This window comes from Typha angustifolia, chromosome 13 (genome assembly GCF_048772165.1).
Source record: "Typha angustifolia cultivar Huaian chromosome 13, ASM4877216v1, whole genome shotgun sequence".
Classification (NCBI taxonomy): Eukaryota; Viridiplantae; Streptophyta; class Magnoliopsida; order Poales; family Typhaceae; genus Typha; species Typha angustifolia.
The window spans coordinates 17,580,179-17,604,838 of NC_133251.1; the positions used below are offsets into that span (position 1 = coordinate 17,580,179).

General features: G+C 40.5%; 5 protein-coding genes and 1 non-coding gene across 12 annotated transcripts; 4 read left to right on the top strand and 2 right to left on the bottom strand.

Annotated features, from left to right (window-relative positions):
* Window positions 1-17: 17 nt before the first annotated feature.
* On the top strand, window positions 18-88 carry TRNAG-CCC (transfer RNA glycine (anticodon CCC)). Its single transcript has one exon. It is a non-coding gene; the product is annotated as a tRNA-Gly (tRNA).
* A 2,014-nt stretch (window positions 89-2,102) lies between these two features.
* On the bottom strand, window positions 2,103-3,290 carry LOC140773536 (mitogen-activated protein kinase kinase 9-like). The gene has a single exon (XM_073116144.1). It carries the CDS (start codon window positions 3,243-3,245, stop codon window positions 2,196-2,198), a length of 1,050 nt encoding a protein of 349 aa, XP_072972245.1. The 5' UTR covers window positions 3,246-3,290; the 3' UTR covers window positions 2,103-2,195.
* Window positions 3,291-5,994: 2,704 nt separating this feature from the next.
* On the top strand, window positions 5,995-10,840 carry LOC140773533 (cyclin-SDS-like). Of its 2 annotated transcripts, XR_012106487.1 has the most exons (8): window positions 5,995-6,947; window positions 7,037-7,204; window positions 7,423-7,589; window positions 7,697-7,825; window positions 7,910-8,090; window positions 8,287-8,331; window positions 8,521-8,623; window positions 9,799-10,840. XR_012106487.1 is itself a non-coding variant. In XM_073116140.1 (7 exons), exons 1-7 carry the CDS (start codon window positions 6,084-6,086, stop codon window positions 8,551-8,553), a joined length of 1,587 nt encoding a protein of 528 aa, XP_072972241.1. In that variant the 5' UTR covers window positions 5,995-6,083; the 3' UTR covers window positions 8,554-10,840. The 2 variants fall into 2 exon arrangements, 1 of the variants encoding a protein (XP_072972241.1); XM_073116140.1 differs by having other exon boundaries at window positions 8,521-10,840.
* Window positions 9,530-15,833, bottom strand: LOC140773534 (uncharacterized). Of its 5 annotated transcripts, none has more exons than XR_012106491.1 (3): window positions 14,258-15,833; window positions 12,562-12,866; window positions 9,530-10,839 (listed from the first exon to the last, which is right to left on the bottom strand). XR_012106491.1 is itself a non-coding variant. In XM_073116141.1 (2 exons), the coding sequence occupies exon 1, from the start codon at window positions 15,704-15,706 to the stop codon at window positions 14,291-14,293; it is 1,416 nt and encodes a 471-aa protein (XP_072972242.1). In that variant the 5' UTR covers window positions 15,707-15,833; the 3' UTR covers window positions 9,530-12,866; window positions 14,258-14,290. The 5 variants fall into 5 exon arrangements, 1 of the variants encoding a protein (XP_072972242.1); XR_012106488.1 differs by having other exon boundaries at window positions 9,530-12,435; XR_012106490.1 differs by having other exon boundaries at window positions 12,128-12,866.
* Window positions 15,834-15,883: 50 nt separating this feature from the next.
* On the top strand, window positions 15,884-21,316 carry LOC140773531 (protein POLLEN DEFECTIVE IN GUIDANCE 1-like). Its single transcript, XM_073116136.1, has 11 exons — window positions 15,884-16,609; window positions 17,518-17,669; window positions 18,045-18,148; window positions 18,327-18,415; window positions 18,497-18,570; window positions 18,645-18,795; window positions 18,960-19,127; window positions 19,949-20,046; window positions 20,149-20,271; window positions 20,388-20,456; window positions 20,543-21,316. The coding sequence occupies exons 1-11, from the start codon at window positions 16,051-16,053 to the stop codon at window positions 20,741-20,743; spliced, it is 1,788 nt and encodes a 595-aa protein (XP_072972237.1). The 5' UTR covers window positions 15,884-16,050; the 3' UTR covers window positions 20,744-21,316.
* A 1,378-nt stretch (window positions 21,317-22,694) lies between these two features.
* On the top strand, window positions 22,695-24,245 carry LOC140774471 (protein RGF1 INDUCIBLE TRANSCRIPTION FACTOR 1-like). 2 transcript variants are annotated; one of them, XM_073117479.1, is made up of 4 exons: window positions 22,695-22,815; window positions 22,966-23,250; window positions 23,527-23,673; window positions 23,767-24,245. In XM_073117479.1, the coding sequence occupies exons 1-4, from the start codon at window positions 22,813-22,815 to the stop codon at window positions 24,016-24,018; spliced, it is 687 nt and encodes a 228-aa protein (XP_072973580.1). In that variant the 5' UTR covers window positions 22,695-22,812; the 3' UTR covers window positions 24,019-24,245. The 2 variants fall into 2 exon arrangements, with proteins under 2 accessions (XP_072973580.1, XP_072973579.1); XM_073117478.1 differs by having other exon boundaries at window positions 23,527-24,245.
* Window positions 24,246-24,660: the final 415 nt, after the last annotated feature.

Genomic DNA, 24,660 nt, shown 5'->3' on the forward strand with positions numbered 1-24,660 from the left:
CATTCTAATCTTAAGATGCGCATCTGGTGTAGTGGTATCATAGTACCCTCCCACGGTACTGACCGGGGTTCGATTCCCCGGATGCGCATATGCGCTTACGTAACCTTTTTATTTTTTCTAAAAAAGAAAGAAAAAAAAAAAAGGAGGACCATATTTTGAACCACTACCTTATTTTTTTTCTTATCGTTTTCTTTTCTTCAACCATCACCTTCGATGACATGATCTTTCTTAACTAATTCTCCTCTTATATTATCTTATCCCAAGAAAAGTATGAAAGTTGGTTCTTTGTCACATCCCCATCCGTCCTGCTTTCTTAAATTTATTGTTTTAATATCCCCGTTTTATCATTTTGTAACTTATCTTCTTGGCTTTCTTTCCCTACCTCTTGGTATTACCCATTTACAATATTACAAATAAAAATAGAGGAGACAAGCTCCTTGCCATCTCACCCACATGACATGACATGACATTTCGTTTCATTAGTTTATACTCCTTCAAAATGTTTACATCCGAGAAAATATACGACGATCTTTTTGAAAATGAGAGGGCTCTTTAATGCTCTCTCTCAATCCTGGTAGTAATAAAATTAAATAAATAAATAAATAATCCCTCCCTTTACGAGTTTAAGTGGCTGAATTATAAACTATTCAATTTTGCCATCACGCATTACCTACCTGGCTTCCACCATCACACGACAACAACCCTTACGACAATAACGAGCTTAAAAAATATATATATTTAACTAATCTAATCGAGTGATCGTGTCACAGCTGATCTGACGACACGTGTGCTTTGAGCTCATCGGCTGGCGTGGACGCACCATTCGTCGTTTCATTTGTACGGTGTCCAAACGTGGGAGGTTATTAAAAATAAATCTGGGCCGTCGGCAAGAGAACGTCCGCATGCGGACCCCGGCGGCGGCCTCCGACTGGGCCCCTTTGCCCCTACCTATTGGAGTCGTGCCCGACGGCTTACGGTTCGATATTATTTCTTACTGCCCTTCCATTTGTCCTATCTCTAACTATTATCAGTACCACTAATAAATCCTTTATAATATTAGTTCTGGATGGCAACTATAATTAATCAAGTGATAGAAAGCAAGAGTTACTAGTAATAGTGCAAGTATAATATGAAGTACTGACAAAAATATATATATAATATTTATCAAGTAAAAGTTAAATAATAATTTTATTCAGACCTTCTAAACTATAATATTATGTATAATGATATTGTAATTTATTAACATCTCTATCTTTCTCTTCTCTAAAAATAAGAGTATAAAAGTCACAAATTTAATTATGTGTGAGTTACATGACACTTTATGAATAAAGAATTATGAAAGGTTTTTAATATTTAGAGAGTTTATATGAAAATGAAGGAAGACTCATGGATGCTAAATATACTTTGCTATGCACAGAATAATATTGTCAAAATAATAATAACAAATCCTTAAAATGATTTTAATAGAGTGGATGAATCTAAGAGATGGAGCATAGATATAATATTCATTTTGCTTCTATTTATTCTGAAAATAAGAAGAAGCTTTGTTGTTCTTCTTCTAAATTACAAGTGAAAATTAACCATTGCATTTGCTATTGTCATCAACCATAACCCTTCCTCCTCTTGGGCAGACTGGTGGGTAACTACAGAGTAGTAGTCTTTTGGGTAGTCTTGGCCCTTCATTGCTTGTAGTTATATCTCACAAAAGTCAATCACCCAAATTAAAGTCAGACCAATGTAGCATGGAAATATGCTTTTGATACTTAGCTATGTATATATATATATATATATATATAAACCTCTAAATATCGACAGGATAAGATCACATTAGGATATATTATATGCTCAAACTTGCTCAAGAGTTGCATGGATCTTTTCCGGGAAGTACAGATGTAATTATCTGGAAAATAAGATGTCCAAAGTAAAGCAATCTCAAACCCATGGAGTAATTGGCACTCTTAAATTAAACGAACATGTTCTCTTAATTCGGATTAAAGAGCATATTTGGTAATAACAGCAACAACTGTTGGAGTCTTGGAATGTTAACCACCCCCAAAAGTTGTTGTAATTAAGAAAGAGTTAATCAAGTGAACTAATAGAAAGGAACCAATGGCTACTCTTTTTCTGCAATTAATAAGCAACGAACTAATCCTTTACAAAAACTATGTACAGTTCTTAAAAATCAGAGTCACGACTCACGACGACTCGGCCGCCTCGGCGAGCAACTCCCTGACTGCGTTCTCCGACTCGGCTTGGTCTCTGCCGGCGACGAACGGGTGGCGGAGAAGCTCCTCCACCGACGCCCTCTTACCCGACTCCTTCTGCAAGCACGCCGTCACGAACGACTTCAGCTCCTCAGACGCCGTCTCCGGTATCCTCGGCGGCTCCCCGAAGCATATGGCGCACATTAGCGCCGCCCAGTCGGGTCTCTGGCCCGCCGGAAGCAAGGGGAAGTAGCCGAGGTGGAGCTCTAAGATCGCCACACCGAGGCTCCACACGTCGGCGGCGTAGGGGTCGTAGTCCCCGCCGTACGACTCCGGGTCGAATCGCTCCGGGCTCATGTATGCGGAGGTGCCCACGTAGGAGCCGCAGGGGTCGAGGGAACGGCGGAGGATCTTGCCGACACCGAAGTCGGCGATCTTGACCTCGCCGGCGGCGTTGATGAGGAGGTTAGAGGGTTTGATATCGCGGTGGACGATGCGGTGGGAGTGGAGGTAGGCGAGGCCGCGGAGAGCCTGGGCGGAGATCGCGGCGAGCGCCGGCTCTGGAAAGGGGAGGCAGCCCCGGCGGCGGAGGACGGAATCTAGGGATCCGCCGTCCATGAGCTCGAGGACTAGGGCGGCGTCGCCGGACGGGGTGGGGAAGGCGGCGTGGCAGCGGACGACAGAGGGGGAGTCGGTGCGGAGGAGGATCTCGACCTCGCGGGAGGCGGCGGCGCGGTTGCCGGAGGACGAGGAGGGGGAATTGAGGAGCTTGAGTGCGTAGAGGGACGAAGACCGCCGGTGTCGGGCCTTGTACACCGTGCCGCCGTTGCCGTGGCCGAGGACCTCCAGCTTCTCAAAGTCCGATAGCCGGTACTCGCTGCCACCTCCTCCACCGTAGGTCGAGGCCGTCGGAGGCAAAGGAGGAAGAGGAAACCGGAGGCGGCAGTCGGCAGCGGCTGCGGCGCCGGAGGAAGAGGAGGAGTCCGGGAGCTCGAGGGTGAGATTGAGGTGAGGAGGACGGCGGTCGCGGACGAGAGCCATCGGAGATTAGGGGGACGGTTTAAGTTTTAGATTCGATGGAGAAATGAGGAAGGGGGGTTATATATAAAGAGATAAGAAGTCTTTTGAGAGTGGAAGGGATGAGTGCTGATCCCGTCACCGCTGGTGTGTATAAAGAGTCACAAAACTAATAATAGATCCAAAAATGAGTGGGGGGTGAGAGAGGTAAGTAGGTGAGCGGATTCGAGGGCAAAATGTGGAACCGTGGTGGAAGATGGAGACGGCGGATGGAAACGGGAAAGAAGGTGGGACTTGAGAGACACTTGCTACATGGTCTATGGCCTATGGGCTATGGTGGGAGAGTTTGTTTGGAACGTAGCAGGTGGACAGTACCTTCGAACTCAATGACGTGGCTCAGTCCAGAGCGCTGGGTGCAAGCCGGGTCCACGTGTAGCAGGTAATTGTTAGTTAATTGATATTGAAAAATTAACGTATAATTAGGGCTCGCAGGGAGGTAGTTATCTGGTGATTAGAGAGAAGTTTGGAGTAGATTTATTAGTTCTGGAACTTTCCGTCCTCTCAACAATATCTTAATACATTTGGATTTCCCCAATAAATTATGTATGCAGATAAAAATAAAATATATCCTTCTCTAATCATGATAACAGAGTTATTAAAAATCCTATAATACCAATTTAGTTGAGCAAAATTAATGGGCATCCTTATTCCCGTCCTTTCGTATCCCTCGGGAGTTGTGCAATTAGCGCATGTGATCTAATAAAGGAGCATGGAAAATGGTGCGCCATTTCAACTCCCCGTTGCTTCGAGCCAGCTTCGCAGAACGAGCTCGTTTACGTCACGTGAGCCCCAAGTTAAACTGGAAGTGGAAGGTGGTGTGGTTTAATATATTACTTCCGACTCTTATAATAAAATAATAATAATAATAATAAGTAGTAGTTTAAGATGACATCGAGGTTGTGGTGATAACGAAGTTTACAAGTAGGAAGGTGGACACAGATAATTTCGTTTGCATTGCTTTCCAAGTTATAACAACGTGGCAAACAGCGATGAGATGAGAGGTCTTTGCGTTCATTGGTTGCAACTTGCAGCCACTTGGGGACGGAGGAAGAAAAGGATAAGATGAAGTTGGATAACACTTTCCCAATATCCATCTGCCTTGTGGCGGATCCCCTACACTCCTAGTTCTATGAAAACTCTTTCTTTCTCTGTGTGCTAACACTTATCCTAATATAGCATGTGGGCGGCTGGCATCATATAGATACCAAAATAATAAGTACGGGGGCTAAAGTTATCTTAACTTTTTACCTGTAGCTTATTTAGCCAGTCATGCAATCTATTACAAAAATGTTGTCCTTGAGAATAATCGGGTGGAATCTGACACACGTTTATGTGATGGATTAAAATGGCCATGGCCACGTGAGGAGATGATTTGGTTTAGTATCATCACCTTTTTAAAAGATGTGAATCTTAAAGCAACTACAAAGTCCTTGTCATAGCTTGATCATGAACTATATTTTTACCACTATAGTTTTTAAGCCTTACTAAGTTTTACTATCTCAACACAACCAAACTGAATCATTTTTCTCATAGTCATAGCACTAATATTTTTTTCAGTTTTGACTTCTTCGTCCAAAATATCAACTCATCAACAGTGACTCTTAAGCTAATGACGCAACCCACTGGCTCATTAATTAGAGCTGTGTGCTCAGGTTAATTTTGTATTCAAAAAAGAAACATTTAGAATGCAACTAATTTTATAATAATACTATACTATATATATTTTTAAAGAAAAAAGATCCTGTTAAATGGACCGCATGAAAAGAGAGGGAGAGACTTGTACATCAATATTAAAGATGAGTAAGAGAAAAAAGCACGCATCTTTCCTATCAGCAAACAATTAATATGATAGAATCACCAGATGGGAAACTTCGTTTGGATCCACTTTGGCCTTTTCCCCTAATTAGTAGCCAAAACAATAGATTAAAACTTCATATCGTAAAGCTAAGTAGGCAGCCTTTTTGGGCACATTCATGCACCTTGAAAGGTGCCGCCTATGCCTCCATATTTATAACGTGTTAATTTCATGTGGGTCACTAGCCTGCCTAGACCGTCATTCTGATATTGACCATTGCAAAGTCTGCATACTGGTTCCTGGAAGGATGGTTCTGGCCCTTCTGGGGAAACGACTGCCTAATGTTGCCTTTTGGGTTCTTTTTATTATTACTATTAACTATATTAGTTTATTATTAAAAACCTATACTCAATAATGAAAGGTCCTGCGTTGACTGCAGTGAATTGGATTTTCTTGGAGTAATGCTGCATTTCTGTTCCACATCTATAACAGTGGTGGTAGTACCTGGACCTTATTGTGTTTAGTTATATATGAAAGAAACCTTCTTGAGTTATTTTGTCCATCATCGTAGAATATGTGGCTCAATGGAGAGAAGACCAAGCCCAAGAGTGGTGCTACGATGGTCGGGCTGATCTCAAGTTGGCCCAAATCGAACCAAGAGTTGGATTATTTTCTTGGGCTTGGTCTAGTCTGGGCCTGAGTGACTCATCTAAAGATGGGTTTGGCTCTGACGTTGGACGTGTGTATTCGGAATCAAGTCCGTGTGCTTACGTGGCAGAGTCCAGAGAGCATTTCGAATTCTTTTTTTTTTTTGCCAAACGAGTAGCTCGTGGCTTGCCCGCGACGCTAAACGAGTTTCTGCTGACGTGGCACAACAAACTCTTGCTGCCTATAAATGCGAGCGGTTGTGGAGTGAACCCAGTAGTTTTTTTTTTTCTCCTCCTCGTAGTGCTTTCCAATACCTCGCGCTCTCCCTCGAATCTCGATCTCAATCTTTTCTTACTCCAATGCTGGCATCCGATTCTGATCCTGTCTCTGTCTGGGCGATTGGACCCTCCTCCAGTGCCAGAAAACTCCGATCGAAGACCCCTCGCCGGCGGCGAGCTCGACTTCTTCCGATTTCCGACCAGGAGGAGCCAATGGAGTCGTCGTCATCCTCCTGCCTCCATAGCGCGATCTCAAGCGAGTCCAGCTTGGAGCTAGCTGGATCCGCCGATATGAAGCGGCCGAGAGCTTCTTCTTCTTCTCGATCCGAATTCGAATTGCTTCCCGGTTTCGAGACCGATGCGAAGAGATCGAAGCTAACAGAAAAGTGTACGAGCAATTCAGCTATGGATACCTCTATCTCCGAGGAATCTGAGATTATTGGAGGATTTCCGAGCAGAAATCTCTCAAATGAAGTGGAAACGAGCTTAAGAGATTCGGAGATCTCCGAATCCTCGTGTCTGGAATCAATTTCCGATGCAAAATTCCCCAAAAATGAGGGCGTTCGGTCCCTGATTTCCCACAATTCTGTCGATCTCGAATCCGATCTCGTGTGTTCCGAGAAGTTCTCGGCGGAGGACGACGGGGTCAGCTCCGACCAGTCGGCGTCCAACGAGTTGTCGCTCTCGCAATTCGAGGAGGAGCTCTTCAGATGGTGCTCGGAGGAAGCCGACTGCTCCTCCTCCTCCTCCTCCTCTTCCGAGTACTCCCTCTCGGACCTCGTTTCCTCCGGCGATGACTTTTCCGACGGATCACGAGATGGATCCGCTCCTTCCGCAAGCTTCTCCCTGTTCCTCCAGTTACGCGATCAGTTCTCGCGGTCCAATTCCTGCACGAGAGTTAGAGCATCGTCCGGATCCGAAGAGGACTGGTCTCCGGAATTCACTGTAAGTTAAAATGAAAGGATTAACTAGTACGATTTTTTTAATTTCAGTAATTTTCTCTTTTTTCCGTTTTTATGGAGACGTTTGTCCAGGTGATGACGTTTGAAGAGGACGAGGACGAGGAAAGCTACTTGAGATTTCGTAGCAGGGAGAGGAAGGAGACGATGGTCCATGATTACGGAGAGGAGTACAGCTTTTCGACGGAGCACGGCCGTCTGATCTTAGAGCAACGGCTTTTGATGGTTAGCTGGATCGTGGAGGTAAGGGCTTCACATACAACGACTACTTCCTTCCTTGCCCCGAGTCTTCCCCTGTGCTCTTCCCCATGCCGCTTTTATCGTGTCCGGGTCGGCCGTAGATTCCAGATCAGTAGAATGAGAAATGCCCCTAATTGCTGCCTAAATGTCTGGTTATCTAGGGGCAAACCTGTCCTTCACTACAAGTTTCATACGTGACCGTCTTTTTTGGTTGATAACAGCATTCTAATGCAATGGAGCTCCAACTCGAGACTCTATTCTTAGGAGTGGACCTGATGGATCGATCCCTGAGCCGTGGATACTTCAACAGCGTGCAAAATCTACAGTTGCTGGGCATATCTTGCATCACCCTCGCTACCCGTATTGAAGAGAACCAGCCTTACAACAAGTAACTAATGCCTCTAGATCTGTAGTATTTCTTCCTACTAATTCCCTTTCTAATTACCAAGATTGGCATATTACAACTTACGGTTGATTGGTATTTCGTGCTAGCAGCATACGGCAGAGAAGTTTCAGAGTCGGGGATAACGTATACAGCAGGAGCGAAGTGGTGGCCATGGAGTGGATGGTGCAAGAGGTCCTCAACTTCCAACTCTTCCATCCCACAATCCATCACTTCCTCTGGTAATCTACTTTTAGATGCAGCAATAGAATATATGATGTCACTCAAAACTGTGTGGTGATATCGATCGCTCTATATGCGTTCAGGTTTTATCTCAAAACAGTAAGGGCAGACGCCAAAATCGAGCACATGGCGAGGTGTTTGGCCGTGTTAACCCTTCTGGACCATGAGAGGCTCTCATTCTGGCCCTCTACCGTCGCAGCCGGCTTAGTCATCCTTGCTTGCCTAGCAACCGACCAAGACTCCTCATGTCATACGGTCATGGAGGTATAAATGCTACAATTGCATGTGGTCACGTAGTGGATAAAGACTTTAAAGTCATTACATTGTCTAGATGCTTATTTCATTAACGTAACATTCTAAATTCTCCAATTGAGATTGGAATTTATCTTTTATGTTAAAAATGTGTAGTGAATTTTGTGAGCAATATTTATACCTAATAAGAAGCTTTTAAACTTTTCAGACTCATGTGCGAACCAAAAACGATGATCTACCCGAATGCATAAAGGTTCTCTCTCTCTCTCTCTCTCTCAACTCTTTCTGCTAACATATGGCGATCTATGTCTGTTGGTAATATAAACATGTATTAGAGTAACAAGAGAAGAAGATACTTTTGTTAGTAGAGATAACTTTCTACATGGAATACTCGAATTCTGCATTTAATTGACATTACGATCGCACTGTTTTCTTTCTGCAGAGCCTCGACTGGTTGGTCAAGTATGCGGCTTAAACTTCCGGTCCATTCATATTCACTTGCACTGTTTCAACTTATTCCAGGAAGAGTTCGGTATACAAATCAGGTATAACAGAAAAAAAAATCCATTAGCTACGAAATTAGCACATGATAAAACTTATATCCAGCTTTTTACAATTTTATTCCATTCAAATGCTCAATCGACGTATATGATAAGGACACAGAGAACACATCAGTCACCTGCAATCACAAATAAACTGCTTTCGTTTCGTCTATCCTGTTCTAAGTGTTAGCATATAGGTGTTTTTGCCTTCTTATGAATCATATCTGAGAAATTGATGCCTGTCTTCCAACAATTTTTTGATCTTCATGCGTGATAGTAGCCTCTGCTTATCTAGGACGCAGATTTAATGTGGCCAGACCGGTTTGTGTTGTGTCTGTTAGGATGAGTTGGTCAATACATCAATTACGTAAATCAGACAATTATGATTGTATCACTCTATGGAGTATTCAAAATTTTATAATTTGAACATAAATTTTATATAAACTTTGAGTCTAAATTTAAATAGAGTCTACACATTATTAATAATAAAGGTAAAAGAGCTGAGTATTTTAATATTATATAAATGAATAAGAGTGGACTTTAAAGTAGTTATTGTGACAATAAAAAAATTTAGTACCACATTAACTATATATAAAATGTTGGTAGGGTTTATAAAGTATCCAAGTTTTACTTGGGTTTTAGTTCCCAAGGGATACCTATTTTTATGGTTAAAAATAAAATCTATATAAATCAACTTACATTTGGATAATTGGAAACCGGCTATAACTAATTACTCTTTCCGCCATAGAAATCTGGTCTTATTGAACAGCTAAGTAATACTGGAAATCTAATGCCCTTCTTGACCATGAGAGGTTCTCATTCTGGACCTCTACCGTGTTAGTCATCCTTGCACACTTAGGAACCGACCGACCAAGTCTTTTATTGTCTTATGGTCATGGAAGAGGCATATATATATATATATATATATATATATATATATATATATATATATATATATATGCCGTTTACTTATTTCTTGCGTACTTAAGTCATAAATGCTACAATTGCATATGGTCATGTAGTGGATAAGAACTTTGTCTTAGTATATCATATGCTTCCTGCTTTAATATAGAACTCTAAATTCTCGAATTGATATTGGAATTTATCTTTACGTTAAAAAGCGTGCAGTGAACTTTGTAAGCAATTATACCTAATAAGAAGCTATGCAAACTGTGCAGACTCATGCGAGAAACAATTTCTATAGAAAATGGCATCCATTAGCTACGAAGTTGGCGCATAATAACTATGAGCATGCACCTCACCACAAGTCCAGCTTATACAGAGGTTATTAATTCGAATATAATAACGAAGTTAGCAAGCACATGGTTCTAAGGAAATGGAGGTTAGAAATCCAAGTGCTTATTAGTTAATTGGCCAAACACGATTGGCAACATAAAGATGACCATTATTTTGGCCTTGTTAAGGCCGTTAAAGACTTTGAATGTTGAATGATGTCCAAGGACTGGACTGGACGCCCTTCAAACATTTGGGCTTCAGTCCAGCATCAATGGGCTACTACTTCCACGACTTCCTACCAAATCTAAGGTATTTGAACTTCATCTTCTGCTTCTTAGAGGAGCAAGGAAACTTCACAAGCAATAACTAATGCCATGGTCATAGGAACAGAGGAACTTTAAGTTGAGGACTAAAAACACATCCACAACTCCCTACACAATTCAGGTGCTTGAACTTAATCTGCTGGTTCTTAGTAGAGGAGCAAAGGAAACTTCACAAGCAATAGTCAATTCCATGGTCATAGGACAGGAATTCAAATTGAGGATAAAAAACACTACACACGCATTTATAAATACCACTTCCCACAAGCCTCATCAAACAAAGAGTTCAACGAGAAGTTGTAACTTAGAGACAGAGAATCTGCTGCATTAACTTGAGCGAGCAACAAACCTTGGATATGTCTCTTTGCAAGAAAGGACAGCTAGTAGGTCTGATGCTCATCGTCTTGCTGATGGTGAGCCCATATCCCCTCTCTGCTGCAAGGAGTTTAGAAAAATGGCCATCAGCACATGGATTCCTTGCACTGGAAGCCCTAACAAAAGGTTCTAATCCATCCTCGCACGCTTCAAACTGTAGCAATGATCCCATGAACACTAGTGGTTCTTGTCCGCCTAACTAATTGAATATGGCTCAACCATGCCACTATCTCTGCCCTGATCAAAATAGAAGTTTCCATGGTGCTCCTGTATTTTTCTTTTCTGTTACTGCAAAAATACAAGGGATTCATTCATGCATTGGAAAATAAAAGTTTATTTGGCGCTCCTCTTTTTGTTACTAACTTACTGCAAAATGTAAGATATTCATTCATGTGTTCTGGAATAAAGTTGGAAAAATTACCAGCAATTTTACTGCCTCGACTCCATGTATGAGAATAACTTACATAAATTGGAAGATTTCAGCAAAAAGATGTGCTTACCTCCATGATATAATTTTGAAATAATGTTCACAGTATTTAGATCCTCTGTACTTGAATACAAGTGGATGCCTGAGTAGATATATCCACTTGTATCGAACTCTAGAAAGAAAATTACTATTACTCCTGGAATAGGAAAAGCATGCACCGACAAATTATAACTTCAAATTTAACATAGCCTAAAGAATGAATTGATGAGAAGAACAAAACAAAAGATTGATAAGATGGACAGGGCAAGATTAACCAAATGCACAACTCGACATCTTTATATTTGTCCTTGAATACATGCTTCCTGAGGTACCTGGTGATCAGAGAAGAGATTGTTCCAACGAAATTGCACGTGAAGAATTAAGTAGCATAAATTACAGATACTTAATATTGTGCACAATGCTAAAGTGGATAAAGTGCACCAGGGAACCAGAGCTACCCAAGGTCAGTTTAGGACTCGTCAGCAAATAAAAATACCAAGCTTGAGGAGTTCCAAATCATCAGATCTGCTAACGATAACAAGCTTTTCTTAAAATTGCCAAAAAATTTAGACGCCCTTGGTAAATTTTGACAGTACGAAGAACCGAGCAAGATAACTATAGATTTTGTGGACACTGGAATGATGATAAATTTTTTAATATTATAAATAACTTCCCAACTAAATATCTAGTACAAAAGTTAAAGATATGTTTTATCAAGAAAAGATGACATACTAACCTAGTAAAAAAGTTTGTAAAGTGCACTTAATTAAGACTGTTAAAATCCCATAATACTCATTGAATATCACAAATATATGTCCTTTGTAATTTCCACTGTTCTTCAAGATAACATTTTAAGCATTACACTGCACATTCCAATACCCAAACAAATTGATTCTCAAAATGACTGAATCACACCATTTCTTCACTGAAAATGTATTCAGCAATAGTTAAACATTGTCAAAAGATATTCTTACTTGAAACATCATATTCTTCATATTATGTACATTGTACAAAATAATATTTAGTCTCCTCATCCTTTTGATGTTCATTCTGCTTAATAAAAGGTCATGTTTCATATCATTCTGTATCAGTAAATTATCATGGACTTACCAAGAAATTGCACCCCCCATTAAAGACTTTGAATGTCGATCAAATCTGGAGGAATGAACTTTGAATGTTGACCAATCTGGAGGAATAACATCCTTCCTAGGCTTGGAAGTCGGACCTCAGAACAGAATTAATGAACTAATACTTCCACATTTTCTTCCTTCTAAGAACTTGCATCTACCTCTAGTACATGTTTGATCTATTAGCTTGTTATAAGTGCAAAGGAATTTCTCAAAGGCAACAGTCAAAGCCTCTGCAGAGTTCATTCCATGGTCACAGCAACAAAAGATTTTGAATTGAAGTGGAAAGCACTGCAAGAGCATCTATAAAAATCACTTCCAACATCATCCATCAAACATAGCATTTGAAGAAAAAACAAAGATTGAACAAATCAAGAGAGAAACATAAGGCTGTATTATCTTGAGTGAGCAACAAACCTAGAGAAGACACGTCTCTTTGCAAAAAAGGGCACTGGGTCAGTCTGATGCTCATTGTCTTGCTGATGGTGAGCCCGCATCCCCTCTCTGCTGCAAGGCCTATGGGAAAATGGCAATTGACAGATGGCTCCTTGCACTAGAAGCACTGCCAAAGGGTTCACCAGTTCAAACTGTAGCAATGATCCCAACAATGATACCGGTTTTTGTCTATTGTCATTTGTCAACTCATTAAATGAAGATGAATCAATAGTGCCACTATCTCTCCTTTGATAATAAAAGTTTCCATGGTTGTTTTCATCCTTTTACTGCAAAATATAAGAGTTTCATTCATGTGTTCTAATAAAGTTGGAAAATTAATTCCTCGTATTCATGTATGAGAACAATAAAATGAATTGGAAACTTGTCACAAAAGGATATTGTTTGTCACTGTGTTATTTGTGAATTGATGTTTATAGTAATTATATTCTCTCGACATTCTTAGAAATAGAGGTAGATATTCCCACATATACGAGGCATGGGTGTGTTGTTTTTAGCTTAGCACAGTATGTATTGTTGGCACATGTCATGCCAAGCCGGTGTATCGTTGACACACTGAATAATTGTGATATGTCAAAAAACAATTCTAGGGAATTAAAATAGATTTTAGGATCTAAATTAAAATCCTTCAATACTATATATTAGTCTAACTTTTGAAATTAAATTCTGATATCATGCTTTCCCTCTTTTTCCTCGGATCCTCTTGGTTGGGGCATATAGCATGGGAAAAACCAAAAATTCTTTTGATTTTTAAAATTTGAAGTATAATTTATCTAGATCAAGTACAAAAATGTAAAGAAGTATCAAGAGGGATAAAAAAAAACCCTAAATTAAGTTCCTATAAAATAAGATATGCTCAATACTAATATAGCAGAAATAAATGGCTGGACATGAAGGAGTATCAAGATATCCTCCCCATGTCGATGTAGATACCTCACTAGCATGATATGTATCTACCTTCCATCAAGATATATTCATATACTATCATGTCAATAAGTAAATAAGTTACTACGCCTGAAATAAGAAAACAATACAACAAAAAATGAAATCCTGACTCACATACGTCACCTCAAAATGAAACAATGAGAAGAGAAAATATTACGATAAGAAGGATAGGGCAGGCAAGGTTCACCAATGCAGAATTCTACATCTTATATGTATTATGTCAAACAAGAGTTTCTAGAGCTACCTGAAGTTCAAAGAACATTTCCATTTGTTGTGCAACAATAAAATAATCATAACATTCAAGAATCAACTGTAAAGATCTCAACAAGAGGACAATGGATCTTATGACACCATAAATTAAGATTTGTGCGAGAAAGAATGTAGGATATAAGCTCCACAAAATCCTTCATTTCTAATATTGGGATTCATATACTCAAATACTACTCTAGATACATCAGAATATTGCAAACAGAAAGGGTTTTCTAAATCCAAACAGAATGCATGTAACTTAGAGAACATGAAGTACTCATGCCCCAAGTACAAGAAAATATCAAAATAACCTGATGTATTAGGAGAACAATGAGAGCTACCTTTTGCAATATATCATATGACAACAGATTATTAGAAAACTCTCTAAAACAATGATCAGACTCAAGGACTCAAGCCATAAATAGGTTGAGGACAACCATCATAGCCGATTTAAAAATATAAATACCTGCTTCAATAAGATTGTGCAATGAGACAAAAACTATAGCACCTGAAGCTCTTTTAGTCTCATTATTTCTGATGCCAAGTCCCCTTCTCCAAACTTCCTCAACATACTAACAACAACATCAACACAAGAAGACTCCATCCGAACCCCCATCTTTACAATTTTCCTTCCCAACATCGAAGCCTCCAGAAAATAGCCCTCTTCACACAGCCCCGCCAACAGATGAGAGTATACATCAGAGTCAATACAAGTTGCCCCATTATCCTCCATCACACCCAACCAACAATAACCATCAGAGAACCGACCTCGCAAACACAGCTCCCTCATCATACAATTGCTAGCCAATCCATCTGGCTTAACCCCATTTTCCAACATTCTTCTAACAAGCCCTTCCGCATGCTCCAAATTTCCAGCTCTCAACAAACATACCACGAGCAAACTATAGCATTCATTGCTTGAAATGCTCCCTTCCCCGACCACCCTCTCAACCAGCTCATAAGCCCTATCCACATCCCCATTTGCACAAAAACCATTGACAAGTGTACGAACGAACACCCGGTTTGGCATAACTCCCCGCTCTCCCATTCGATCCAAGATCGCTAATGCACCCTCCAACTGGGCCTTCTCACAGAGGCATTTCACCAAACATGTGTAAGTCACTACATTTGGCACACATTCACCATCCAATTCCTCCTCCATCTCCCGCACCAGCTCCATTGCAGCATCAAGATTGCCAAACCCACAAATTCCATCGAGCAAAGCTGAGTAAACAACCACATTCGGTATACAACCATGATTTCGCATTCGTAACACAACACCGCGAGCTGAGTCTATCATTCCGAGGACTGCGAGTCCACGTACTACCGTCACGAAGGTGACCATGTTAGGGCTGACGCCAGCGATTACCATCTCATCCAAAAGACCCATTCCCGCGTCGCCGCGTCCAGAGTCGGCTAGGAGTTGGACAACGGCGTTGTAGGAGAAAGTATCGGGGCGGCAGGAGAAGTCTGGCATGCGGCGGAGGACGGCGAGGGCTTCGTCGGGGAGGTTTGCGTGGCGGCAGAGACGGAGGAGGGTGTTGAAGGCGAAGGTGGTTACACGAGCGGAGGAGGAGGAGCTATAGGAGTCCAGGAGAAGGGTTAGTGTCTGGGGCTGGCGGCGGAGGTCGAGTGCGGCGGCGGCGGAGGAGAAGGAGGCTGCAGAGAGGCGGCAATGTTGGGCGGCGGAGAGGAAGAAGCGAAGGGCGAGGAGGCGGGAGGGAGAACGTAGGAGGACGGAGGTGATGATGGAGGGGGTGAGAGTGGAGGAGGAGAGGGCGAGTTCAAGAGTGGGATTGGAAGAAGGAGACTGGAGGAGATGGAGGAAGTGGTCGGCGGCAGCAGAGGTGGTGGTGGTGGTGGAGGTGGAGAGGAAGCGAGCGAGGAGAGGAAGACGACGAGGTAAGAGGGCCATAGCTGTGCTTTCTACTCCTTTGGATTCCAAGAAAGGAAGGAAATACGGCGGATGCTTATTAAAAAAGAGAGGAAAAAAAAAAGGAAGCTCGCAGACCGCTGTCTCATGTTCTCTTTTGCTTATTTTACAATATATATATATATATATCAAGGAAGTATGTGCAAAAGTCCACGAAATAAAAAACCTGGACTCTCCGGCGTCGGGCGTTTCTTCTTCAGACTCCTCTATATTCTCCCCCTCGCCGCGGTCGACTTCACGTCCGCAGCGAGCGAGAACTCTCTAGGGTTTCTTCATCTCCTCCTTTCGATTTCATCTGTCCCGCTTTCTATCTAATTACTTCGCCGATGTCCGCCAGATCCGGCGGGAGGAGCATTTCCTTCGAAATCCTCACCGAAGAAATCTCCGGAGACGACGGCGTCCTATCTCCACGTCACGTGTCGCGCTCCGACCTCTATAACGTCGGCGACCGTCCGATCGGCCGGAAGCGGAAGTCCAAGAGCTCGAAGAAGAAGAAGAAGAAGAAGGCAGGGACGTTGGAGGAGCCGATCTCCTTGCTAGAATTGGATCAGCAGAAGTCGTTCTTAGGCGAAAACAGGCGATGCGAGGATGAGATTGAGTTCAAGGTCTTGGAGAGTAGATCGATTATGGAACCGGTGTGCGAAAACGTGGCGGCGGCGCCGGAATTAGGTGGATCCCAGGTGAGCTGCGTCTCTTGTGTGGAGTTGAGGCAGAGGAATGTGAATGGGAACGTAGTGGATGAGACCAGGGAAGAGGCGACGAGCACGAGGGAGAGTTCGGCTGGCCAGTGGAGGCCGGAATCCAATGGAAACGTCACTAAGTTGGTAAAGGAGGAGTCACTGGATTGGAATCGTTTGATGGCGGTGGATCCTAATTTGCTTTTAGGTAAAGAATCCCATGAAGTTTATCTTTCTTCCTTGTAATTTATTGCAATCCTTGCATTTAGCAGCTACATTAGTGCTTCGTTGGAAAATTGAATGCTCAAACGACAATTGCACTATCTGCTATTGATAAAGAAATCGGTAATTTTTGTTGATGAGTGATGATTCAAATGTCCTGGAGAAAGATGTTCGTTAACCTGGTTTCTCTTTGCAGTATCTACCTATCTTGTAGTTCCTCGTTCCATTACACAAGCAATGTGCATTTAGGTAACTTAGATCAATTATTTCAGTTCTACATGAGCATGGATTTGCCTTATTGGATTGGAATCAGATCAATTAATTACACAACACGGTAGGTAATTGCTCCACTCAATCAACCTGTGAAGTTGTGGTATACGGAGGATAATCTTCGGTGATCTTTTTTTAACTGACTTTTCTCCTTATTTTGTTCCCACTGTAAAGAATAATCCGGCAGACAAGCATCATCAGCATCACCTTCACCGTCATCATCACCATCATCATCATAATGGTCATCTCATGATTTACTAGCAGTAGGCAAGAGACTGGCTTGCTATGAAAGGTCTTTGTTAGGTAGCATTGCCAACGATAGACCATAGTTTAGCTTCAAAAAATTTTCCCCCTGTTATGCTTTCTTCATACAAGTAGTGAAAGCAGAAGCAAAGTAGAGGGGGGGAGTGATTAGACATGTGCTCAGCCTCATCTTCTCCCTCCTCTTCCTTCATATTCAGATTTTATTCATGATTTGTGTCTACCCCTTATTAGGAGTCTTTTAGCTTTCAATTGAGAAACTTACCTACTGTAGCTTGGTTGTATCTACTAGCAAGTGTATTCGTTTACAAATGGAAGTTGCTACAATAAAGATTTATACTTTTTATATGACATTGACTGCAGAAGTCTCATCTGTTGAGAAATCACCATTAAAGTACTTTATTGGAGAGATTTATGGTGGCAATTCACTTAGGAGCACAATTGCTGTGGGAAACGAGAAGAAACGGCAGAGGGTCTACAACACTATGTTTCACGTGCCATGGAGATGTGAACGGGTACTTCTTCACTTGTAATATTTTCTGTAAAACTGGCTTAGGGGTCCCCGGGCTAATGTAAGATTGTTCATTAAGCTGTTAATTATTTATGATTATGGTTGTAGGAACGAATTAGTTTGCAACAGTTGATAAGTAACATGTGCTATGTCTTCACTTATTACAGAGTAAAAGGTTCTTTCTGTGGTGAAGCAGAGAGGAAAATGTAGGTAATATATTTAGATGAGTGGACAATGTCTGGTTTTTAGCTGTACACTTCTGAACGTTTTCATGATTTATTGCTTCGGCCTTCCAACCTTAATCTCCATGCCTAAGTTCCATATTTCTCATATTTTTTCTGAGGAATTACAACTCTGATGTATGATAACAATGCTGCAGCTCATTGTTGCTGGCTTCTTTGTCTGCTTGGATTCATTTTTGTCTTTGCTAACTATTATGCCAGCCAGAATCTTAATGGCCGCTTGGAAGGTGCTGACCACCAGGTGGGTTGCAAACTTTTGCTCATTAAATACAATGTTTCTCAATATAATCTGGTAAAATATATGCAATCAACTAGAACGGGTTTTATAAGAAGTTCCGATCTTGTATGACATCTACTGTTTGTGATGATGATGTATTTGACTTGTGGAAATTTCTGTTGGCCTAATATGTTTGTGGCAGGCAGTTTCTGAGGCCAAATGCAGATGAGTTGTCAGATTACGGATGTTTTATTGTGTTGATTCTGGGAGTCGCTTCTCTGCAAATGATAGGTGGGATTTTAATGTGTTTTTAGCATTGATTTTTAGTACTAACTGCTAGTTAATATATCCAAAATTGTTATTGTGCATCAGATGTTAGCTTAATATACCATGTCATACGTGGTCAAGGGACGATCAAACTCTATGTAGTATACAATGTACTAGAGGTGAGAGAGAAATATGACTTTGCTGAAGTACAAATTTACTCACAGGTACTTACTTATTTCTGAATTCATGACAGATATTTGACAAACTTTGCCAGTCTTTCGGTGAGGATGTTTTGCAAGTGTTGTTCAATTCTGCAGAGGGGCTTGCAAATTGTTCACAAGATAGTCTCACATTTGAACTGATGAGATTCATATTTGATGAAGCTATAGCTGTCATTGCATTTGATATCCTTTGTAGCAAATTGCTAAACTTTTTCCTGGTTTTCATTCTCTGTCGATATATTTCTATATGCTTCTTTGGCAAGATACTTATTCTATTTGCCATGTCTTTGTTGGTTTTCATTCTCTTTTGGATATAGTGCAGTATGAATTTCCTTAACGAATCATACTCGTCCATTCGTTTGTCTTGTTGGTTCAGGCTATCACCTTATCAACATGCATTATTGCACACAATAATGCTTTATTGGCTCTGTTGGTGTCAAATAATTTTGCTGAGATTAAAAGCAATGTATTCAAACGTGTTAGCAAAGAAAATCTTCACAATCTTGTATACTATGGTGAGTCTGTTTCTTCTGGATATTCATAGTATCACTGTGATACAATACAGCTAACATGTTATTTCTGCCTGTTTATTTCTAAATCTGGCGTGATAGATGTGAGGAGATTATTCATAAAGGTTCCCATCTGGAGATTGTTAATGACATGAGCATTTAGAAGTAATGGGCCATTATATGATATTTGGTCAGATTTATATGATACTAAAATTTCTTACCGATTAATGACATGCATAGAGTTTGGACCAATGCTAAACCATCTCTCAATCTTCTGCAAGTTGTAGCATTACGGTTATCACTCATCTCCTCACAATCATTTGTTAGAGATACATATGTGCTACACCTAGATGTATCTACTTTTGACCCTCTCAAGATACTAGTATAGTACAATAAGTACTTTAAAATGGATCCTTCTTTTAGTTCTATTTAGTATGAAAAACAAAGATATGTATAAGTATGGTCACGATAACTTAATTTTATGAGCTAGAATAGATTTGTTTGTTACAACTTGGGCCGCAAATACTACATTCTCTGCTTGATCTATGACAAATGATTCTGGTTCGAGTTTACATGGCTTTTTTATTGAATCGAATAGTGTCTAGGACCTTTAAATACTAATCAATTCCTTTTTTCTGTTACACAGTTGCAAACAAACTGAAAAAAGAATTCATAGCTTGCACTATATTTTTGCATTGGTGGCCCTTTGCAATTATTTTTTGCTTAATTCATTTTGCTACCTTTGCTGTTATATTTGTTTAAACTTGAAAAGTTCATTGATTTCTAAGATCACAAGCTGATTTTTCCCTCTCTTTCTTTTTGGGCAGACATTGTGGAGAGGTTTCACATCACAGCTTTTTTAATATTTGTTCTAGCTCAGAATATTTTGGAGGCTGAAGGGCCATGGTTTGAGAGTTTTCTTATTGTAAGTTTATTTTTAATTCATACCATCCTTTTGGTCCAAGAGAACTTGTCAGTCTAGCTCTACAATTGTACAACTTTTATCATTTGTTGATATTCCCTCCAGAATGCCCTCCTGGTTTACATATGTGAATTGCTTATCGATGCTATTAAGCATTCATTCCTTGCCAAGTTTAATGAGATAAAACCAGTTGCATATTCAGAGTTTCTGGAAGACCTATGTAAACAGGTAGACTTGTCTCTTTTTTATTTTTTTTCTTTTTTTTTTAATTATTTCCACTTTACCTTTAGAATAAGATTTATGGGAGGGACACTGAACAAAAAGCCCATAACTATTATGTCCAGACACTGAATGAAAAGCCTGAAGAACGCCGGAAGGACCTTACTTTCATTCCTCTTGCACCAGCATGTGTGGTAGGTGAACAGTAATACTTTTACATAATATGAAACCAGCAAACTAACAATCTTCATTGCTGATCACTTGTTTTTTCTTTTACCAGGTCATCAGAGTGTTGACTCCAGTTTACGCAACCCTCCTTCCCTCAGACCCATTCTTATGGAGATTATTCTGGACTCTCTTATTGTCAAGTCTGACCTACATCATGCTTGCTCTTTCCAAGATACTAGTTGGGTTGAGCCTCCGCCAACTTGCAACCTGGTATCTCAATCTGCGTTCTAAGAGAAAGCAGCACATGGACTGAAGCTTTTGGCTAATGCAGTCAGTGCATCTCTTGTAAAGGGGGCTAAAGCTATCTTCACCTTTATGGCGTATGTGATGACTATTCACTCAACTCAAGTAATGCAACATCACCAATAGTACATATCGAGAGATAAAGAAGGTAGCAAATTCTTGCCCTTGTATATCTGTTTTACATACGAAGTGCACATCAACATACATCACTGTGCTCAAAGATTACCCAACTGTTGAGATTGAGCTGGTGGCGCCTACCATTGGTCCATTTCTCAAAATTCGTTCATATATGTATATATATATATATAATTTTTTTAGGAAATGTGAACTTTATGGCGTCGAGAGTTAAAACTAAAGTTGTTTCATATATTAGCAGAAATGCTGCTAATGAAATACTATCACTTTTATAAGTGTTAAGCAACTTCTTTGCAGGTTTAACATTTTATATTTGGTCTCGCTTTCACCTACTTGTGTTTACTCTACTGCTAGTTGGTCCATAGTCAATAATACTCAGGTCCAATTGAACTCAGTATATCATAAATTAAGGGAGAAAACTGTCATGATTGTCTCCCTTGCCCTCTGTACCAAGGTTTCGTGTAACTAAATGCGTACAATTTTTCCATTAGATATACATGTTTTTATATCAGAATGGAGAATTCTGAGATGGCATTCAGAAGTTGTTTCTAGGGTAATGTGGAATACTATTAAATGTTGTACCTCGTTAATTTGTTATCACGCGTTCTTGCCTGACTCATTCTTGTTCTTATTCGCAATAAATGCGCTAACTAATCATGGACTAGAGATGTGAACTGATATAAGAGGAAACATGTTCGTGCCTTATCAGATAACGCTTGTGGCAAAATTATCTTATTATAATTAAAATATATTCAAGTACTTAGAGGCCTGGGAGATTAAGTATAATAAAAATTAGTTTAAGAGTGGCACAGTAGGAGAGGGTGTTGTGAAATATATTTATATCCAATTCTACAGTACTATGAAATATATCTTATTTTATGTGAGACAAATTTATCTGATAAATATGTTATAGTCTAAACTTTAAAAAGAATATTTAAATCATTTAAGTGTCTTTATTAATAATCTGTTGAGAATTTTTAAGGAGTCTATTTGAGTGGCAATTCTGATGGTGGAAATTATTATATTTTGAAAGTTCTCAATGGCAAGTGTGTTAAAAATTCTTTTTTTTTTAATATCCAATTGATTTCTCCTATTATTGCTAGGTCTTATTTCAATTATAATTCATCAAATAAAAAAAAAAAGACTCCTGTTAGATCCTGAATAAAGAACTAGAATATCTAATTACCATCCAGATATACTAGATGAAATTAGAAGAAAGTATTAATTTTTAAAACAAGGTTTGGTTACTATATCTCGATGATTTATTCTCACTGAGGAGAAACCATAATTCTCCGCGCTCTATCTTTTATTTTTTTTTCAATACGTGTCAAGGTATGAGGTTGCCATCGATGGAAAAACTTTCAATTTGTGCATGCGGTCTTCCAGCAAAACAAGCCAGACGCTGGAATTCTGCCTTTTGAATTTAAAAATATTCTAAACTAGAGGCTAAGTAGCTGCAAAGCTGACCAATGGGAGAGCGACGCGGGATCCGTACGGCCTTCCTTGGCCAGCTAATCGAAACGCCCTTGTGCGCGAATTGCGCTCGAATTTGGCGGGAAACGAACGCCCCATCCGTGGCGCGACACGTGTGGATATCCCTTGGCCCCCACCCCCTATGGGCTGTGGCAGACCCTTGGTGTTCCCGACCCCATGGGATCCGTGATCCCAGGATCCAACGGCTCCCCTTTGCGCCGTTCTCCCACCAACGCTCCTGATCCCCGCGTCCGAGATCGACGGACGAGATTCTCTCCGCTTCCCGCTCTCACTTCGTATTTTGTTATTATATTTTTCTTTTTCTTTCTCTTTCCATTTCTGATTCCATTAAATGACCAACCCCCCAAGTCTTTCCTCTTTTAATTTATTCTCTCTCTTCTCTCCTCAATCTCTCTCCCTAGCTCGCCGCCAGAATTATTAAAACCCTTACTCTCCCTTCCAAGAAAGGCAATGGTAATTCTTCTCTCAAAAAGTTGTGTTCATATGATATTTTCTTGATTCCAAGTTTATATCCCAGTTCTCATGTATCCGATGAATTGAATTTGATGATTATATATATATATATATTTGGATTGATTTGAGTTCTTGATCGGAATTTATAAGGTTGGGTATGCATTCCACTACAAGAAAAGCAAGGAGGAGATGAAGAGAATGCCTCCATGGGTGAAACTTCTTCTAAAGAGCAAATTCTTCGGCGCGTGTGAAGAACACAAGGATCTAAGGAAGAGCGAGGAGAATATCTACTGTATCGACTGCAACCACTGCATGTGCCCTCACTGCCTCGTCCCTCACCGCCACCACCAATTCCTCCAGATCCGCCGCTACGTCTATCAAGACGTTATTCGGATCCTCGACGTCCAGAGACTTCTTGATCTCTCTCATGTCCAGGTAAATCCAAATTGGCCAGATTGTTTTTCTTTTCCTCCTCAATTCCTACGTTTTCAAATCTCTTTAATTTCCTCGAATTTTGATTCCGTTTGACTTAGGTTGATAAAATTCCTACTCCGTCAATACTTGTTAGTAAACTACTAAGGTTTTATTTTATTTTTCTCTTCTTTTTTTATAAAAAAAAAATTACGTAAAGCAATTGCTCCGATAATTTCTGACCTAAATTTTGGTAATTTGGATATATATTTATTTCCTTTTCTGCATTGTCCTTTTTAGCCTTATATCGTCAATAGCGCCAAGGTGGTGCTTCTGAACCCTCGGAGACAATCCAAGCCGTCCAAGTCCAATCCCGCAGGCTCTCTATGCAAGATCTGTCATCGAACCGTCGCGGAATCCAGTAGGTACTGCTCAATCGCCTGCAAGGTAATTAATTACTCGCCTCCTATCATGGGCAATTTGGTCATTTCGGTCTTCTGCATACACTCTCGCTCTTCCCAATTCCTGGCTTGGGTTCAGATGTCCGAGGAATTTGACGACAGCACGGTCCTCTCTGGCTCGGAAGACGGCTGCAAGCAATCGGAGCCGTTCCTTGAGAATCTGACGTCTGATCTCGAGAACTACGCCCCGAAGGAGATGGAGTCGTCGGCCTCCTCCTTGTCGTCCCTGCGACCGTCTGATTCCAGCGAGACAGATCAGGGCCGTTCGATCCCCCCGCCAATCCGGTTCCGGAGGCAGAAAGGGATTCCTTGCAGGGCCCCCTTCTTCTAGAAAAGCCCTCGACTGTTCCCCTTCCCTCTCCTCTCCTCAAAGATTATTTTGTTGCCATGAATATAATTAGTAATTATTAAATAATCAAATTTATAGAATTAAGCCATAAGCATATGTTGTCTTTAATTTAATTTAATTTAATTTAATTTAATTCCTGTACTCGGGTCCTCGGTTTGGTTGTACAGCATATGACAGTGGTGGGGTATTTAATTCGGGACTTTTTCGCATCCCTTTTCTTTTTAGTATTTATTGTGCATTTTAGTATGTTTTCAGGTGGGAAATGGCCTAAATGTCGAGTGTTAGAATAATGGTGGTGGGATACTAATATAATTCAAGCGTTTTCTTTGGCTAGTTATTAATTTATACAAGGTGGGTCCGATGGTGGACCAGTTTAAGCATCAAATGCAATCTATGTCGTCTCTTTAGTGGGACCCTGTGTCGTAGTAAGCATCTCAAACGCTTATGATTCGGTGGGGCATGACAATTGGTAGAATATGCGGCAACTGCCTCCTGTTCATCTGTCCATGTGACATTATATGCAAAAAGAAATGAAGTTCTGGTATAAATCCACTAGAACAACCTTGAAAGATGAGTGGCCATGATCAACTGCCGTCTTACCTAGAGAAAACTTTCTCCGAAGGT

Coding starts and splice junctions, on each gene's coding strand:
- LOC140773536 (XM_073116144.1), bottom strand. CDS start 3,245: ATGGCTCTCGTCCGCGACCGCCGTCCTCCTCACCTCAATCTCACCCTC.
- LOC140773533 (XM_073116140.1), top strand. CDS start 6,084: ATGCTGGCATCCGATTCTGATCCTGTCTCTGTCTGGGCGATTGGACCC. Junction 7,826..7,909: donor ACAATCCATCACTTCCTCTG/GTAATCTACTTT, acceptor ATATGCGTTCAG/GTTTTATCTCAAAACAGTAA. Junction 8,332..8,520: donor ATCTACCCGAATGCATAAAG/GTTCTCTCTCTC, acceptor TTCTTTCTGCAG/AGCCTCGACTGGTTGGTCAA.
- LOC140773534 (XM_073116141.1), bottom strand. CDS start 15,706: ATGGCCCTCTTACCTCGTCGTCTTCCTCTCCTCGCTCGCTTCCTCTCC.
- LOC140773531 (XM_073116136.1), top strand. CDS start 16,051: ATGTCCGCCAGATCCGGCGGGAGGAGCATTTCCTTCGAAATCCTCACC. Junction 16,610..17,517: donor GGATCCTAATTTGCTTTTAG/GTAAAGAATCCC, acceptor CATTGACTGCAG/AAGTCTCATCTGTTGAGAAA. Junction 18,416..18,496: donor CGCTTCTCTGCAAATGATAG/GTGGGATTTTAA, acceptor ATTGTGCATCAG/ATGTTAGCTTAATATACCAT.
- LOC140774471 (XM_073117478.1), top strand. Junction 23,251..23,526: donor TTGATCTCTCTCATGTCCAG/GTAAATCCAAAT, acceptor TGTCCTTTTTAG/CCTTATATCGTCAATAGCGC.